An 18490-nucleotide genomic window follows, 5' to 3' on the forward strand; every position below is an offset into this window, starting at 1 on the left:
CTGCGCACTATTTTCACTGCTCTTTATGTTTCGCTAAGCTCCCATACAAATTCGCTATTGTTTTTAGATCCTCTTTTGGTAAATTCATCCCTCATTTACTTTTTCTTCCTAACACGCCTGAATTACAGTTTCAAATACATAAAATTTAATAAAAATAATGGGCCTTATTCAGCGACCAAGAAACCCTTGAAATTCGCTTGAAATCTTGAAATTTCGGTACAAAATTTAAGATTTCAAGGGTTTCTTGATCGCTGAATTAAGCCCAATATCTTAAAAAATTTCTAAAAAATTGTCAAAGTTTTCAAAGAAAAGTAACACGACCAGGCGCCTCCACTTAACTCTTCATGCAAGCTTCATGAAGCACATAATCCAATTTTATGCTAACCATGTGCATTTCATTGGAAACCAAATGATATAAAAATTAGTGCAGCATTGTGACAAAATGCAGTATTGGATTAATTTGCATTTTTACTTATAATTAATTTGCCATGCATATATCCAATAGGAAATGATGAAATAATTTTCCAACCAGTTGGTGCTTGAAGTGAAATGAAACGAAAAATCATATTCGCATTAAAATACTATTGAAGGCAGTATTACGGACTAAAAAATTATATATGTGGGATAAAACCTCCCGCAGACTATATACGGAAAATTGAAATGTGGTTTTGCATGGAGCGCATTATACACAACATAGGGACTCCTCTACTGGGAATGCTAGGGAAGCACTTAACCATTCCAGACCAATTCGTGTTCTGGCGCGCAATAAATCATTTTTAACGGATCTCATAAAAAATACAAATTCATTTCCCACAATAGTATAAAATCCATAAAATTGATGTTTATGCGTAAAGGACCATATAGATATTGTTTGTATATTTTGGGGCGGGAAGTGTAGAGCGTGGAGTTTAGCATGTAGCGGGAAAAGCCAATTTGGCGTATGGATGGAGGTTTTTCAATAAAAATTATAAACAATTCGTTTGCTAAAAAACTAAACTCACAAAGCGGAAAAGCTCCACCAAACTATTTCTATCATTTAATCGCAAAAGAGTAATTCATTGGAAAAAACCATTAGTTGAATTGAACATGCATCATTATTGCCACAAGCTATTTCATTACAATGGATGTTGTTCAGCTTGTTCCATGTGGAATCACATTGGGCAGCTTTTGCTGGAAGCTACCGCAAAATAACAAAAACGTACAAATAAATGATTCTTTTTTGTATGATTCAAATGAAAATTAAGCAAATTGAATTTTATCCTCTGAAACTATTTGACATGCAATTTCGGACCAGGCTGACCCGCTTGGAAAATTGTACAATTTACCTCTAATCCACTATCCCATTTGCAGAGGTAGGTAGGAACGGCAAAAAGATTTTTCCGGTGTATGCAGTAAAAGTAGAAATTCAATTTGGAAAAGAAATCCAATCTCATGGTGTAGCTACATTGAACAACTTCAGTTTTTTTTGGTTACACCCATAATATCCTAAAGCAAAATGTAATGGTAATTTCAAAGGTTCAAAAAATGAATCATGGATAAGTTTCCTATATATTAAAAGAATTAAATTAAATTATCCAAAAATATTTTATTTTCTTCAAGAGCTCCAAGGGAAAAGGAAAACGTAATATCTGCGTTATTATTCTGTCTACCCTGTGCATAGATTCTTACTTCAACGAAAAACTTGAATAGAAAAAAGCTATGGAATTTCAATAGACTATCCTATGTTTTTATGGACAGTTTTCCGCAAAAATTCTAATAAAATTTTGTGAAAAATTAAATATTTTGATGTCATTTAACTTTCTAGAAGCTTTAAGACAGAATTAAAAAAAAAACTTTTTAAATTCTTAGATATGGGGACAGCTTAATAATAAATACCTTGTAAATACATACCTTAAAATTATCTTTGGAAATATCCTGAATATATTTCCACAAATATTTTCAACAAAGTTTTCGAAATTAAAAAAAAAACTTTCTTTTGTATAATATAAAAATCTTGTTCAAAACAATTCATTATTCTTAATTTTTTTTTTCATTTTAATTTTCATTTCAGTTTTTCTATTTTCATTCAAAAGAACAGCTAAGAAATTTATTTTGTAGCACATTTCCCAAAAATTCCCTCAAACTATTAAGAAGTCTTATCAGCAATTCTTTCTCAAATCACGCTTTTAGTATTCAAGTGCACGAAAAGCATTCTTTCACAAATGATCGTGCCATGATGGCCCCTCGGGAGATGTTCCATTTTTGCAGAGAAACTGCGAGAGGAGCCTCTGGAGAACAAGAGACGCTGATGGTTCGCCTGAAGAGTGTTTTCCACACCATCTACTTTTGTAGGAAATGTAAGAATAAAACCACCACCATCCCCCACAGAATGTCGCATTCCATCAATTACCAAGTGTGGTGTCACTTGCATGGGTGGGAAATTACTTTTCCTTGACTTTTCGTCACATCAGCATCTCACACCATTTGAATGCCCTCTGTGGACTTCTTGCTCCCAGAGTATCGTCATCAATTAACTGCTTCAATAAAAAAGCAATAAATCAAATCACTTGCAATGACTCTGGCGAAAAATTTTCCTCGTAATTTGTTTGTTTTCCCCGCACACCAGAGTGGTGGGAAAGTTTGTGTGAAAGCTCACTACCGGGGCTTTTGATTGATATCAACTCCCGTGTTGGATTCAATTGCAGGCAACTTTTTTTTTCTCATGTCACTCGCTTCCCAGCCCCCAAATTGTTTGGTGCCAAATTCCTATCTCAGCCCCCACACACATGCGGAGAAAAATATTGGGTGTATAAAAAAAAGTCCAGAGGAAGAGACCAGCGTTGTCTAGTATATGCGGTGAAAGTTTCACTAATTAGTCATCACTTCGTGTCAGGGTGGGAGTGTGCGAAAGTTCTCGCTGTGTCGAGTGAAAACCCGAGCTTTTCTGCTGTGAGGGAGATTGAAGACTTTTTTTTCCAACTCCGGCCAGTGACATGTCCTGTCCACTCGAAAAGCACGATGGCAGAAAAAAAACCATCGCGAACCAGGGCGTCGGCTGCAATCAATTAATACTAATTTACCATGTAAATACACTTAGTTGCTAACCCGTAGGCCACATAAGAGAAGGGAACACTCTGTGGGCTATTAAGTCTCATTATCCTCTTCCACGGGGCGATTTCGACAAAGCATCGCCATAAAAACACAATCACACACCTTGCTCGGCGAGAGAGACCCGAATTACCTTTCCAACGTTTACGACTTGCGCCACCGCTGCCTCTAACGACAACCACATCGCGCCGTCCGATATGTACACTGTGCGTGCCTTGGGTAGAGACGAGAGCCGCAGGGTGCGGTGGAACCTGAGGGGCGACCAATTTGGATGGTCACGGGATCCCAAATTGCTGGGGTAAATATGCAGCAGTTAGCACCTAGTTTACTGCCTGCCCACAGTGGTCATTAGTAGAAGTTAATGCTTGTAATGTACCTACTTATTATTTTGTACTACATACATACATATGTTCTCATTAAAGATCAGAAGATTCTTTTCATTGCACCTCGCTTTGTTGAAAATCAGAAACTTTTTCCAGTTATTTCAAAGCTTTTCAAAAATTTAGATAGCTAGACTGTTTTACTAGAAGAGCAGTAAAAGTAAAGCTAGACGTAGTAAGACTAAGCAGTAAAAATGAAGCTAGGTTTTACTAGAAAAAGTAAGAATAAGCAGTAAAAGTAAAGCTAGATTGTTTTAGTAGATTGACTTACATTTGGCAGTAAGTTTTAAACTGTTACGGAGTAAAAGTAAGCAGAAGGGAGTAAGCTTAGGCAGTAAAACGTATATAACATTACTCTCCTTATGCTTACTCTGTTTACTACTTTACTTATACTCATTGCAGTTTTCATAAAATCAGGTCAACAAACCTAGGTCAGTTAGTACCTTTACAATATTCACTTATCAGCCCCTTAGCTTGAACTGAGGGAGAAATTGGGTGTGCCAAATGGACATCAAACTCTATTCTGGGAATATGTGTGTACGTGGCATTAAATGACACTAAAATATCTCCATGTCCATACGTTCGTGCACATTTTTACAGTGATGAGTGTTCACTTTCCGTAAATCAAGGATCACTTATGGATTTGAATTCTTACCTCTCCCGCCCCCGCCATCGTCATGATGCCACTTAATTACATTTTGCAGCGATATGAAATTCACTGCGCGACACGAGCGTTTGCCTAATTTACTTTTATGCCCCACAAGTGGAGACGCCGGGTAATTCACCGATAATTTTGTTTCACGTTTCGGGGACCAAGTTGTATAGTGAGTGGAAAAAAGTTCTCGTTTTACGATCATATGTGCAATTTGCTGGGATGATTGCATTTTTCTCCCATGGCAAAAAGATGCTTGCGGGATGGAGTCAGAGTACCATTGCCGTGGGATGGAAGTTTACATTTCACTTCACATAAAATAAGAATAATAGTTTTGAGTGAAAAGCTTGGAACATTCCGGTGGAATATTTTTTAATTTTGCGAGAAACGACGTGGAGAAAATGTAATTTTGAGGAAATTGAAAGATATTTTTCTTGAATTGTCACAACTTAGAATTACCGCGTCGTTTCTCACTCCCGGGGCTTTCCACTTGAGCACCCTCCTCTCAAGCATTCCTTCCTCTTGTGGAATAAAAGTTGAACACACCGGGTTAAATAAATTCTTACCACTTTTGTGTCCCATGAGATGTGTAATATTGGAAACTGTGGACCAGATGTTGCATGTCACTCCCCTTGTGCAAAAAAGACGAACAAGAATGATTAGGGAGGACAGAGAGTGAGAGAGAAAATCCATAAGAAAATTAAAAAGAAAAATTTCTTCTCACCCTTTCGTGTAGACAGACTTTTCTTGCATTAATCGATAAATTGCAAGATTTACGCAAATTCAGTGAAAGAGAGAGAGAGGAATTAAATGCGTCTCAAAAGCAATTTGCACTTTACAAATCTCTAAAATCTTCCTGTTGGTCCCCAAAGAAAGGAGGATTTTCCTTTAGCAAACTATCTAAAGCTTCAATTGAACTTGGAGATGGAAAACGGAAAAGCTTCTATTGAACAAGATTTTCCATCGAGAATTTATTGAGCTTTCTGTATATTGGTGCGGGCCTTGTTGGTTGGTTTGCAAATCGCTGTTGCTGAAACTTTTCTCTGTACAAGATTAATTATTCACCAAGTGAAATTTTTTTCGAAAGGATTTGCTGAATCGTTTGGCAGGAAAATTCGGAAACTTTTTCAATTTTTGCTGTCATACAAGAGAATAGAAACACGTAAAGCTTTTTTAAAGTAATAGATGATTGAACTATTCACAAAGCTTATATTAATTTAATAGAAGAAAGTGATTTTTTTTGGCAGAAAGCTCCTAAAGCTTTTTTTGTACAAAAATCTGAAGCTTAACCCCCTTACCCTGAAATTGAATATTCATCAAATTGAGAAAATCGACAAAATCGAAGGAAATTCCTTCGTTTCATCCACCTGGATAGAGGCAATTTTTTCAATATCTTTTGTGAGTACATTCCCCACTTTACCAAGTACAAAGTAGGAGAAAACAGCTAAAAGTGAGCATTTTCCAAAGGCACTTTTAGCATTGATTTGAAAATAACTCAATACTTTCGACTTGCAAACTTCCCCGGCATTTTTTTCTTTCGCCTCAACAACAAAATTGAGAGTCAGAGACGGCAAAAGTCTCTCGCTAAAGTATTTTTTGGAAAAAAAATATTGATACACCCTAACTCACCTTCCGGGGGTAAAAATTAATTGAATTTCTTCCCACATTCCTTTTTTTTCTTCAACATATATAAGAACTCCATTTGAGGGAAGTGAAATATGTGTGTATGTGTCAAATGTGTGGAGAAACATCACAAATTCTCTAAAAGTGAATTTTCCACGTGGTTTGAAAAGCTCTGTGGAGTTGAATTGAAAGAGTGTGGGTGTGATGTGGTTGGAAATGTATAAATGTCCACCTCTTTTCACGCACAATTGTCCAAGTTGAACTAACTTCACGCAACCTGATGGACTTCCCACGGGCTCGTTGGGAAAAGTCCGGTGTGCTCTTCTAAATTAATCTATTTTTCAACCCTCTCACAGGGGTGGGTTTGAATTAAAATTACACTGACCACACTCATTTGTCGCTTTTTGGGATGTGCACGGCTGGTTTATCCCCCACACCCCCCTGACACCCCGCACAAATAGTTTAAAATGAATATTTAATGGCTTTTGCGCCCCATTTGGATGGCAAAAGGATTTTTTTTTCATCAGCAAATTTAAAACCCACGAGTGTTTGCAAATTGCGTTATTTCACTTAGGCCATGACAAATCTCGATAATAGTGTTTGATGGATTTTTTCACCACAGCTGCGGGGGTTGTTTTTTTTTGTGAGCAATTTGTGAGAGAAACAGCATATTGATGTTGAAAAAAAAATCATCTATATGCTATTGCAATAGAAATACGGAAAGCTAAACCAAATCATCGCTTTGTGTCATGTGCGGAAAAAAGTATATAAAATGTTTATGGGGTTTATAAAATTGTAGAAGTTTTAGGAGTTTGAACTGATAAAAAAAGAAAAACTTGACGGATATTCATAAGAGGGGGTTAGTAATTTAGGAAGATAAAAGACGTGCATTTGATATAAGAGCTGTTGCTTGGGAAATCCTTCTGAGCAGCCCCCTTATCGAATACAACCCCATGTTTCTAAATATAAAATTTAATTTGATGTTTTTCGTCGTAAATTGATGAAAATCGAAAATTTAAAATAAGCCTCAAAGGGGTATTTCGACAGAGAGAGAATATGACGGGACTCCGTGGGGGTGGTTCTTCCATCCGCCATGGCATGAAATCGATGCCTTGTAACTGGCATACAGGGCATACGTCGTTGAGGAGTATTAGCGCGATTATAAATTATTACCGGAATTAGGAAACGACTTCATAATAACACGGTATGGTTTACTGCCATGACTCTCGGGTTCACGGAAGGTCATACGAAACAATGTCTTCCCTGCTCCCCAATACCGAAGACGCGCGCCTATAGTGCAGGAGTATCGAATCGATCGGCATTCCCTATATTTTTATGTGGCCACACATGGCAAATCTGCACCCGGAGTGCCATTTGCATAATTGATTAATTTGCATGCCACATCCCCTGCTATAGGTATTGGGGGGAGGAGGGACGCAAAAAACCCAACTTCATATAAAATTATTAATTTAATTAATTTACAATTGCACGCGAGTGCTGAGCCCAAAACTCCATACGCAGTCTGCGAACTCAAAGTTCAATTTATTTCCTTCGCCACCCCTCCTTGCACGTGAAAAGCTGCTTTTCGGTACTTTCGCCGTATGGGAGAGGAACTCCACGACTTTTTCAAGTTTATCAATTTTTGATAAACTTCCCCACACACAAACCGCACAATCTCACCTCAAAGTCATCATTTATGGCAGGAAGCATCCATAAAGTATTGTACAGAATTTTCTGCGACCTCCCTGTCAAATCCTCCCCCGCTCTCAACGTTCCTCCTTCCGCATTGCTGAATTTCAATGGCGGCTTACGGCTTTTGTTGCCTCTCACACAAAAACACAAAACTCCCTTCGAAAACTTTAGCATGTAAATCATACTTAAGGCCCTCTGTGTATGGGGAAGTGTCTCCAATAACGCACAAAAGCTCAATTGCCATTGTTGCTTCCCCCCTCTCATCCCGTACACCCATCTGCGGGTAACATTGCTGCCGCCATGTGTAATTGTCTCCCTGCCAGAAGCTAACACGGATAATGAAGAGAAATTTATGTTCCGATTGGGACTTTTGGGCACTTTGGAACTTTAAAAATGTTTTAAGAGATGCATTAGCATATTGCAAGGAGCTGTAGAGCTTTCCTAGAGCTTTCATACGAGCTCATAGAGATTAAAATAAAATCAGTATGAAGAATTAGGTGAGTTCTTAATTTAAAGCCTAAAATAAAGTCGTTTAAATTAACACAGACTGAGAAAGACAACAAAAAATTGTCAAAACGTCGCTGTATGGCTGAAAAGTATGACCTATTTATTTTAATCTGAATGTTTTTCCGGCTCTTTCCTCGTCAAACTTTCATGAAAAATGCTTGAAGTTTTAAAGTTTTACAAAATAAAGTAAGTTTTAAAAAAATCTGTGGTGCCATCTAACAAGACAAACTCAAAAACTCAACAGGATCATCTTTTGCTGTAACTATGCTTATAAAAACACAACGATTTCCCTTAAATTGATTTTTATCTCTTAATTAAATTCTCGGAAAAAAATGAAGCAAAAAAATTCGCATTTCCACACAAATTCAATTAAATTAGGTAATCGTTTAATTTTCAATCACTTGGTCCCGTAACAAACACCCCCGAAAAAGGCAGTAAATACCTTTACGGCTTTTCCCGCAGCTGAATCCTCTGCAGTCTTCATTAAAAAGTCAATGTTGACCCTTAAAATTCATGGCGTCTGCCACGCAGGTTCATTGAGAAAGGCCCCTCGTGCAGCGTACGACCGTAAATGGGTGTAATGAATACCACGGCAGAACGTGGCTGCCTAAAGTGCCATTAGCATCTGTCTCACCTGTCGCAAAATCTTACATTTCACGTGGAATAAATTAGTCATCGGCGAGGGCTCATAATTAATATTTTCCGGTTGACTTGCTGGCTGAGGAATTTCCGTGGTGGGTGGTAAAATTGATTGCTAACCCCGTGTAAGGGGAGGTTGGAATTTTTCACCAAACATGGTCATAAGAGGCCACGTTTTGATGTGTAGCGCTCTCGGTGGGTGGGGAGGTGTTTGTCATGGCCGGGAACATTTTTCTTAGCCCCAACTTCCGTTCAGTCGTCTTTTGGTGACTTTCTAGCTAGAGAGGGCCCCTCGGGTGTGCATGGAGGGGCCTCTTGAATGCAGAAATATGACCTTTCGACGAGAAACACGCCGTACAATCCACCCATCTCCAATAAACTACTTTTATTGCTAAATCGTGATGCCAATGTAACGCTCTATGTGTTTAAAGTGCAACCATGAGGTGGAAAATTTTGCACCAAAGCCCTATCGGATTATTTGACCCTCAGGGGGTAAATAATTTCATGAAAATTCAGGTATTATTTTAAACAAATTTTCCATGGAATATTTAGATAAAATTGCATTTATTATGTTTTATTTTTTATTAACAAAAATAAATAAACAAATGGGATTATTTGGGGTTTATTTAAAACTTTATTTTGGCAAAATTCAGTTTTAAACTTTCAGAATAGTTTTTATGCTAACAAATACATTTTAAATACACAAAAAAGATATCTTGGCTTGCAAATATTTCCGAGTCAAAGCTCAAATGGATAAAAAATCTTTTTCGCACAATCATGAAAATTGGAAATATTATTGAACATAGGTAGGGGAGGGCGGGGCTAATAAAGTCACTTAAGGGGTTGGAAAAAGCCTATAATATCATATTTCCTAGCTAGATAGAACAAAATGATCTGAGAAAGAGTTGTAGGGCAAGAAATATCCTAAAGAAATGAGCAATACATTTTGCTTTATCTGTTTGGGAAATATGATATTTTGAGCTTTTTCTAAACCCTTAAGTGACTTTTTTAACCCCGCTCTCCCCTACATTTTGTTAATTGAATTCAAAGAGATCCTTTTATTTAAACAAAAATCTATTATTTAAATTAATTTCAATGAAAGTGTTTTATTAATGCCGTTAAAGAAATTTCATTTAAGAAAATTTAGAGCTGAGGTAAAGGTCACTTTTTCGACCTTCTTTGTGATTTTCTAAACGGCTTACAAACTTTAAAATTATATAAATAAAAGTTTAGGGTGCTAAAGATAAGAGCAAAAGATGTGAGCTTTTTATATAATCAACTTGCATTGCTTAAATTAGGATTGTCTTTTAAAAATCCCATAAGCATGATAAACAATAATTAAAAGTTAAATATTTTAAAGCCTAAGCCATTAAGCTAAATTTTCAATGAAATTTTGAAGAGAGTATTTTTCTAGGAATTCATACCCCCTTGCTAACAAAGAGCAACGCTTAATTTCGATCCACCACGCCACTGTGGGTGCCTCAGGTGGCTTCCTCGTACACAATGTCATAAAGCGAGGTGGCCTTTTTTAATCTTATTTATCACAGCTCTTCTACCAATATGTTGGAATGGAAAAATTGTCACACTATTTTCTCCGGTGTGAAAGTGAAAAGAAGTGGCAGAGCTTTCTAAAAATCCGTTGAAGAATTTCATTGTCAATCGTGGAGATGATGTGTGTTCAAGACACATCTGAATATGCTGCGGGAGAAGCACCCCGCATAGTACTTTATCCAATTGTTCCACTCAATATGAGTATTTTTGCAATTTAATTCAATTCTCCGCGCAGCACACCGAAATGCGACACCTCCGGATGTGGATGAAAGACAAACAGGATGTGATGACACTCAACGACTGGTGAAAAACCAATTTTTTTCTTGTTGGCGTGTGTGAAAAGTGAATGAAAACTTGAGTGGGTGTGGGTGGAGTGGGGCCAAATATATAAGAAAAAGAAAGATGCTACGGAGAACATTTCTCGTGAATTGATTTCGAAATAAGATTGACAAAGTGAGATGTATTAGCCGAAATTGTCATTCACCAATCACATGGAAAATTGATGATTTCCGATGGTGATGCGGCGAAACGCACACCCTTCTTGACGCAACCATATGGGGGAAGTTTTCCGGGGAAAGCCCCCAAAGTTCATCGGTGGGATTTCACGCGGATTTTTCAAAGCTTGAGGAAAAAGTAGAGTGGTTTTCCCGTGAAAGATAGATCTGTGTAAGAATGTAACAGTTGATTCTTCTATCACATTGATTGATCTTATCTGGAAAAGTTTTTTCTTCCTTGTCTTTTTCATGTATCTTTAACACACTAATTCACGCTAATGATTCTTTGGTAAGCTTTTATAAAATATTTTTATGCTTAACACATAAAAAGAAACAAAAATACAATCATGACGTCACTTTTTGCATTTTTGGGCAATATTTTTTCGTCTTTTTCTAATTATAAGTGGAAAATCTATGGTGATTTTTTATTACCTTCTGTTTATATATATATATAAAAAAAAAACTTGCGCTTACATCGGAAATGCTTTTCATATCTATATGAATTTCCACTCTGTTGTGTTGAGAATGAGAAAGTTTCATCCAAAGCTGCGTGACTGAATGTCTTCGGCGCAATTAATAAGTTATAAGCCAAATTGTGTGGAACAAAGTGGCATTCAGGATGGTCACGTTTTCATATTAGAAATGTCCATTCACTCCTCCGCTCTTCCGTCGCTGGCTTCCCATGCCGTTGTACAGGTTAATCTATATGGAGGGAAACATTGTACGGGGATTCTCCCAGAGCCATAGCAGTGGCAAATAATGGGGATTAGTAGCTGTATTGCACGAGGCAATTGTAAAGTGGCATTATGTTGGATTGGAAGGTAACACGGTGAGACAATTTTCACGGGGCGGCGAAAGTCGACAAATGGATTTGGCTCCGGAAAATTGAGTGTAAATTTCAAATCAGAACCCCCCAAACTCTCTCTCGGGTGGGGTACGTCTCTCTTTCTTTTTTTTTATTACACCAACCACCCCCTTGAAGCTTTCGTGCTTCTTTGCGCGCTCAGTGAGCCCCTCGGAACCCATTAAATGCCACACACATTCTGTTAAAGCAACTGAGGGGAGTGATAAAACAGCAACTTGTTAGCAAAAGCTTTGGCAAAAAAAAAGTTGCGGTTGAATGGGTGAGGAGAGTCTATAATTTCTTAAATGGGATTTCGTGTTCAACTACACTGATGTTCCCGGGGAAGATTGGCGGTGTGGAAAAAAAAAGTAGAAAGGTCAACGTGCCAATAGCAGTTTTCCGGACATTTTTCTCGTACACGTGAGTGAAAAATTACCCATTCGAGGAGCCAATTTTCATGACAGATATCTCACATTCTATCGCCTCTGCAATTTCCCACTGCAAACCCTCATAGGTATGCTTCATTCTTCTTTTTTATAACTTCTCTTCATGGCTTACTCACCTCCACCCCCTCCCACCTCCACCCCATTAGCTTCCACGTGAATTTAATTAAGACAAAATCCGCAATATAATTTAAAAACAAATTTTAAGCGTAATTATTCCATTGTTGTGAATTGTGTGTGGTGAGTAATCCTGTTTGACTAATAAATCTACCAACTGGGGGCTAAATGGTCGCGAAGAATTATTTATGTGAATTAATTCAATTTACATCTAATAGCACCGCTTATACTCCTCCACTGTGTACAAATTCACATAATGTTAATGTCTATTGGAGCAAATAAAGTACTAATTGCACTCATGAAAATATATTGGGAACCCCCGAGTGGGGAAATACAAATAGGTTTTTGCTGCTACCCAATCCCACCCACCAAACCCAAAATGGGAGACAGATGAAATTTCACAACTTTCTGTATGGCTGAACCATCAGGAAACAATTACAGCGACATTAGCCACCCTATATCCGTATTTACACACCGATCTCGCCCCATACAGTTTTGCGATTTTAAATGTAAACTTTGCAAATCACACTTACGTGGTAAATTCCAATGGAAATTCCTGGTAAATTTTTGGATTCAATTTACTCACGGTGCTCATTGGGTAAATTATTGATTTATTTATTAATCTGCACTTATCAGGGTATATATATTATTTTTGTAAATGTTAGTTCTAGCCTATCTTTTTTTAAGTATTTTCTTTTTTCGCGCGCCCGAATGTTTTCAACTATGCTGTAATGTATATATTTGTATAAAACTTTTAGTGCAGCCCCACCAGGTATATCTATGTACAGGGACATTAAACAATAAATAAATAAAATAAAATAAAAATAAATAATAAGGGAATAATTTAAAGGGGAGGAGTGATGTATTTTCATTGAATAATTTCTCTTCAGCTCATCTGTGGAAAAATGGAGAATTTGAACCAGAGGTTTTTATGAAATATTTTCCAGCATAGAACTTTTTGTTGTTTTTATTTTAATCTCATAGAAAAATCGAATGAAGGCTTTTTTTTTAATTTAAGATTAACTACTTAATTCTTAAATATACATATCTGTACCAAATGTTTTAATGAAAAAATAAAACTTAATCCTGATTTGCGCTCAATAGATAACCGATTTTTACAAAAACGAAAGCTTCCGATTGAAAACTTCCCAGCTTGTCCTTTACCCTTGTCGATTACCTTAACATTTCACAATAGGTCTTGCATTTTGATTTTGAATTAGTGAATTTTGAAGATGCCTGAGATTCTCTTTCTTTTTCTGCTTTGTTTAAATTTTTCACAATCGGGTGTTAGTTTCAACATCGAAACAGCCTAGAATATGTCCTCTTTCATTGGAAATAAAAATGTTCCAAGTAAAGAAAATTTTAAAATTTATTTAGGGCTGGAAAAGAGATAAATGTAAATCTCTGAATATTATATTTTGCAAAACTAAAGATAAAAGCGAACTGTATTAGAAAGAAAGTAGACGTCCTTAAGTTTCTGTAGTCAAGATAAAATAATTCTTTCTTTTTTTAAATTTTTTTTTTCAGGTACTTAGAATGCATTAAAATTGATTTAATGTTAAAGAACATTGACACAACATGGAGAATCACATTCCCTTAGCCATTTTTATTTAAAGCTCGAAAACCTGAAAAAAGCCAAAAGCTCTTTCGGTATGAGCTTTATTTGAAATTCAATGCATAATCTTCTGTTGCGTTCTCTTGGAATATTTAGCACTTTAAGTTGTGAGATTACCTTCTTTTAGATATTACACAGTTGTCAAGCCCAGACACACCATTAAAACTTTCAAATAAACTAAACTTATCGCTTCCTGTTTAACTTCTTCAAGTGCACATACTGTGTGAGTCTTAAGCTAACACGGAGACACTCTTTGCGCCAAGTTGAAAAGCGATTCATGGTATTTCTTTTGCAGATTACGGATAAATCCCTCTGATAGCATTTGGGATGGTTTTCCACGTTACCCAACAATGATAATTACCCGTGCATTACATGCGCTCTAAATGATGCACATATTGTTGCATTAATTTGTCAAAATTCCCATCTTTCAGTGAACTTTTGTGTTGCGAATGAATGAATTCATTTTGTGGTGATGTGGCAGAATGTTGGGTATGTAAATTGATTTTAATCCAATGCTTTTTGAGGGAGCTCCGCAGAATGGCGGTAAAGTTTTTGGGGGAATATTCCAGTCACGCCAGCGATTTGGACAGAACCCATCCATCACTTCCTATGCATTCCCGGCTCTTTGGCGTCATAATCACTTAGACGAGCATCCCCCGACGGTCTATGTTTTGTATGCAAATTCATATGCTGAGTGTGTGATAAATGCTGTGCTGAGTCCTCAAAACCATTGACGGCTATCGTCGGGGTGAGGAAGACATTTGCTGATCAATGGCCTATATTGGTGCTATATATGGCAATTCCACTCAATAAACCCAACATGACGGTCCCGATGACGAGTAGGAGTCGTCTTGCGCCACCACCCCCTTCCCAGTAGGTCCTGAGGTCAGTGTGGCGAACAGTGTAGGTCTGTACTGGATGATGGGTAGAGGTGGTTTGAGCAGCAGGAGACAAAGAAAGTGGATATTGTGTGAAAAGAGTTCATATTATTTTCATGATGTGCCTGAAAGTGGATGTGGTGTGATTGTGTCGAATGCTGATGGGAATCCCATTGGGGCTTTAGATCCCTCAAGAAAAAAACAAGACATTCACCCCATACTCTTCATTTCTTGATCCACAAGACGTGACATACCGAAAAGCTGTGACCAGGCATCCTTTTAGCTGTGATTCTTTCTTGAAAGAAGCACAGCTTCTGTGTACACTCAAAAATGCAAAGTCGTCAGATCGGGCTCAAACTTAGGATGAGCACGAATTAGGGTCCCTACATTCCAAAAAACGTATGCGCCAAAAATCTTTCCGGCCGGCCGGCCGGCCGGCCGTCCGTCCGGCCGGAATATAACACTATATTGCAAGAGAACGGTAATAGATAGAGACTTGCGGTCAACGGCAAAGTTCATATATCGGGTGGAAGACATCCGATTATGAAGTCAAATCCAACCCCCCACCCCCGCGTCCGCCATTTTGAATAACTGTCAAATTTTGTTTTCGCTATATCTCAGCCCCTATTTTAGCTAGAGGTCTGAAATTTTGATATGTTGTAGGGGCCATCAAGACCTTTCCAACGATACCTCATTTTCGAAAATCGGTCAAGCAGTTTAGTCAATATGGCCGCGACAATTTTTCATCGAAAATCGACCATAACTCGAAAACGGCTTGACCGATTTTGATCAACCCGGGGTCAAATGAAAGATCTCAACAAACCCTGCAACTCTCTAGAACATCGGAAGTTTCTAAAGTCACCGCTAGAGGGCTTAAAATGAAAAACAAAATTTTCGATGAGTTTTCGATGAATATCTCGAGCACCGCTTTATAGAATTACTTCATATTTTGATATGTTATAGTTGACTATAGTATCTATCACCATGCCGAAAATGAAGAAAATCTATGTAGCCGTTCCGGAGATATCGCGTTTTAAAGTTTACATGTCATATCCTGAGTTGCATAAGTCCAACGCCCCGCGAAGCGGGGCGTTTTATATATACACATATAAAATAAAATAAAATATATATAAATGCATAGATACATTATATATATACATATAAAAATGCAAAGATAAATATATATAAACTGCAAAGATAAAAATTAAATATAGCATGGATGGAACAGTATAAAGCGAAAGAACGGTAAGTAAAACTTACGGGCTGTGATTCTTTCTTTGTCAGTGAAATGTGAAATTGACTGAAAATTGAGGATGGGCAAATTTTGAGGAAGGATTTCTCGCGTACCGAATCACAGCCAACGCCCATGATTAAGGCTTTTCACAAAATTTCTGAGCGTTGGCTGTGATTCGGTGCGCGAGAAATCCTTCCTCAAAATTTGCCCATCCTCAATTTTCAGTCAATTTCACATTTCACTGACAAAGAAAGAATCACAGCCCGTAAGTTTTACTTACCGTTCTTTCGCTTTATACTGTTCCATCCATGCTATATTTATTTTGTGGTGTTATAAATGCTTGATCCATATTCCACACGAAAGGAGCAGCTTCGTGCATCCATCAAATTCGGAGTTGTCCAAGAGGAGTCAAAAGGCATTTTATTCCTTTTCTCACTTCATTACATTCAGCTCAAGTCAAGGTTCAAGATGAGAATTTTTATTTTCCAGGATTATTCTCAAGTTATTGTTTTGCTTTGTTCAACCAGAAGAAATGGGTTAATAAAATTCTCAAAGTAGTTAGAACGTAAAAAATAACTGAATGCCATTTAATTAAAAAAGATTACGTTTCTTTTGTTGGAATAATTCTTATACGGAAATAGCCGTGTCACCACCAAACTAATGAATAAACAGAAAACAAATTACATTTCTAACTATTCCAACTACTCAAAGAAAATTCATAAACACACCAGTTAATTATAATTCTGTATCCGTAATTAAAGTCCAAGAAATGTAGCGGAATAAAATCCCTTTTCCTCAAGTTCCTGAAAAGTGGATTATTTCAGGAAGGAAATAAGGGAACATTTATCTTCTATTTATACGGCGTGAGAATTAACCTGGAAGAAGTTAAAGTTTCCAAACACTTTTGAGCTGTATTTGGTGCTTTTGTCGCTTCTTTTCTTTATCATTTCAACCCCCTTCTCACCCTCCCACCAAAGAGTCCTCCTTTCGCATGAACTTTTCCCAAAGATAATCTCTTGTGGGATTTTCTCATACCATCACATCACATCCTTCCTCCTCCTCCTCCACCCAGCCCGAAAAAGCTCCCAAAATGACTGATTCCGCAATACACGAGAAATTTCCCATTCACCTGTTTTTATTTCCTCTGGCCCTGGGGAAGAAATCCTCGCGCTGTGTATTTCTTTACCCATGGAAATTCCTCTGCGGGCACAGCGAGGAATTTTGTGGCTGAATAATTCATTTTCATGGTAAACAAATGAGCAAATAGGCATTAAAATCAATATTTATGTTAATGCTTATCTCTTTAGTGCGGTGTACCAAGTATAATTTTTCACCATGTTTCTGTCTTTCAGGTGGCATTGTTGGTGGTGTTTCGTGGGAAAGTTGGTGGACACACGATGGAATTTCAGGTAAGATCATGACCTCTTTTGCATTTGTAAAGCACTTGGGGAATTTTTAAGAGCTTTTAAAAGCTCACAAATGGGTTGAATTAATGCCGACTTTAAAATTAATTTAATATCTTATTTAAAGTTTATCTTTAAAATATTTAGAACGTTTTAGTTTAATTGTATTTTTATCATTTTAATTAATTATTTGGCTCAATTAATAGAGAAAATTGTCGTCAACTTCTGCATCCAGAGTTTATAGAATATAAATGTTATGAGCTTGAGTGTTCCTACTAGAATATTAGCAAGTTTATTTTAGACATATAGCCAAAATTTTGTCTGATCCCCAATTGAACTTTATAGCAAAAACCAATCAGGCAATCTCGCCTAGTCAGCCGGCGGTCCTATTAGTTTCAAAACTCACCTCAGTGTGAAACATTGTTGGATATAATCCATGTGGGTGGTGTAGAAATTGAGAATGGGGCTACCATAGACGCTATATATTTGCTTATTTCAACAAGGGAACACCTGAAATTTCCCACAATCCACCCTTGAGATGTCTTACCAGTCTCGGCATTAAACATTTCCCAACGACGGTGTGGGTCGGTGGAAAAAGTTGGTCAGTTGGTGGGGGTGAGTTCCGTTGAGAACACCTAACAACCCCCGTGGCACCATACCCTGGATCACAAAGTGCCCAGACTTGGATGCTCTGTTTAATTCTACACAGTTTCACTCAAATAAATACATATATAGGGTGGCTGTACTGGGCCGCTCCATGCCGTACAACCATCCCCGAAGAACTTTCAGACGTTTGCCTATTGTTTAGTTATAATCTAAATTTATGCAAGAATGGATTTCCTACTTTGCCAGAGACCAACCTAACCGACCACACTGCAGCCTAGAGCATTTCTCTCCCACAAACCCACCCAATATGAAGGGGGTGGGTGGGATCACTCTCACTATATAGCAACATTTAAGGGGTTTGTATGCTTTTCCGTGGTGAAAGTTCCACCAAAACCTCCGAGACTCCTTGTGGCCCAATTTGCCTCTATGTGAGAAAGTGCAAAATATTGTGCGCAATGGCTTAATGAAATGGGATGGACACACGGTTGAAACTTACTCCACCCACCCACCTACCCACGCTCATACCCTCGTCGACAATTGAGATCCAAAGAAATCATATTATGACTTTCATGAGTTTCAAAAGTGTCTAAAGTGATTTCATGAGCAGCAGCGCTTTTGAGGGTGGAACTTATTACGTTCTTCCCGTACCTATTTTGCTCTGAAAATTTATATTACATTTATTTTAACTTGCCAAGATGAAGTTAAACATAATTTGCAATTGAATT

General features: G+C 37.5%; 2 protein-coding genes across 3 annotated transcripts in view; both read left to right on the plus strand.

Annotated features, from left to right (window-relative positions):
- Positions 1–18490, plus strand: part of LOC129790865 (UNC93-like protein) — a 1060245-nt gene that overhangs the window by 180285 nt on the left and 861470 nt on the right. The gene's annotated exons all lie outside the window — the stretch shown is intronic.
- Positions 1–18490, plus strand: part of LOC129790908 (carbonic anhydrase-related protein 10) — a 70269-nt gene that overhangs the window by 20419 nt on the left and 31360 nt on the right. The window contains exon 3 of the mRNA XM_055828748.1: positions 17109–17165. Coding sequence (XP_055684723.1) covers positions 17109–17165 — 57 coding nt within the window. The remainder of the gene's footprint in view (positions 1–17108; positions 17166–18490) is intronic.

This window comes from Lutzomyia longipalpis, chromosome 2 (genome assembly GCF_024334085.1).
Source record: "Lutzomyia longipalpis isolate SR_M1_2022 chromosome 2, ASM2433408v1".
NCBI lineage: Eukaryota > Metazoa > Arthropoda > Insecta > Diptera > Psychodidae > Lutzomyia > Lutzomyia longipalpis.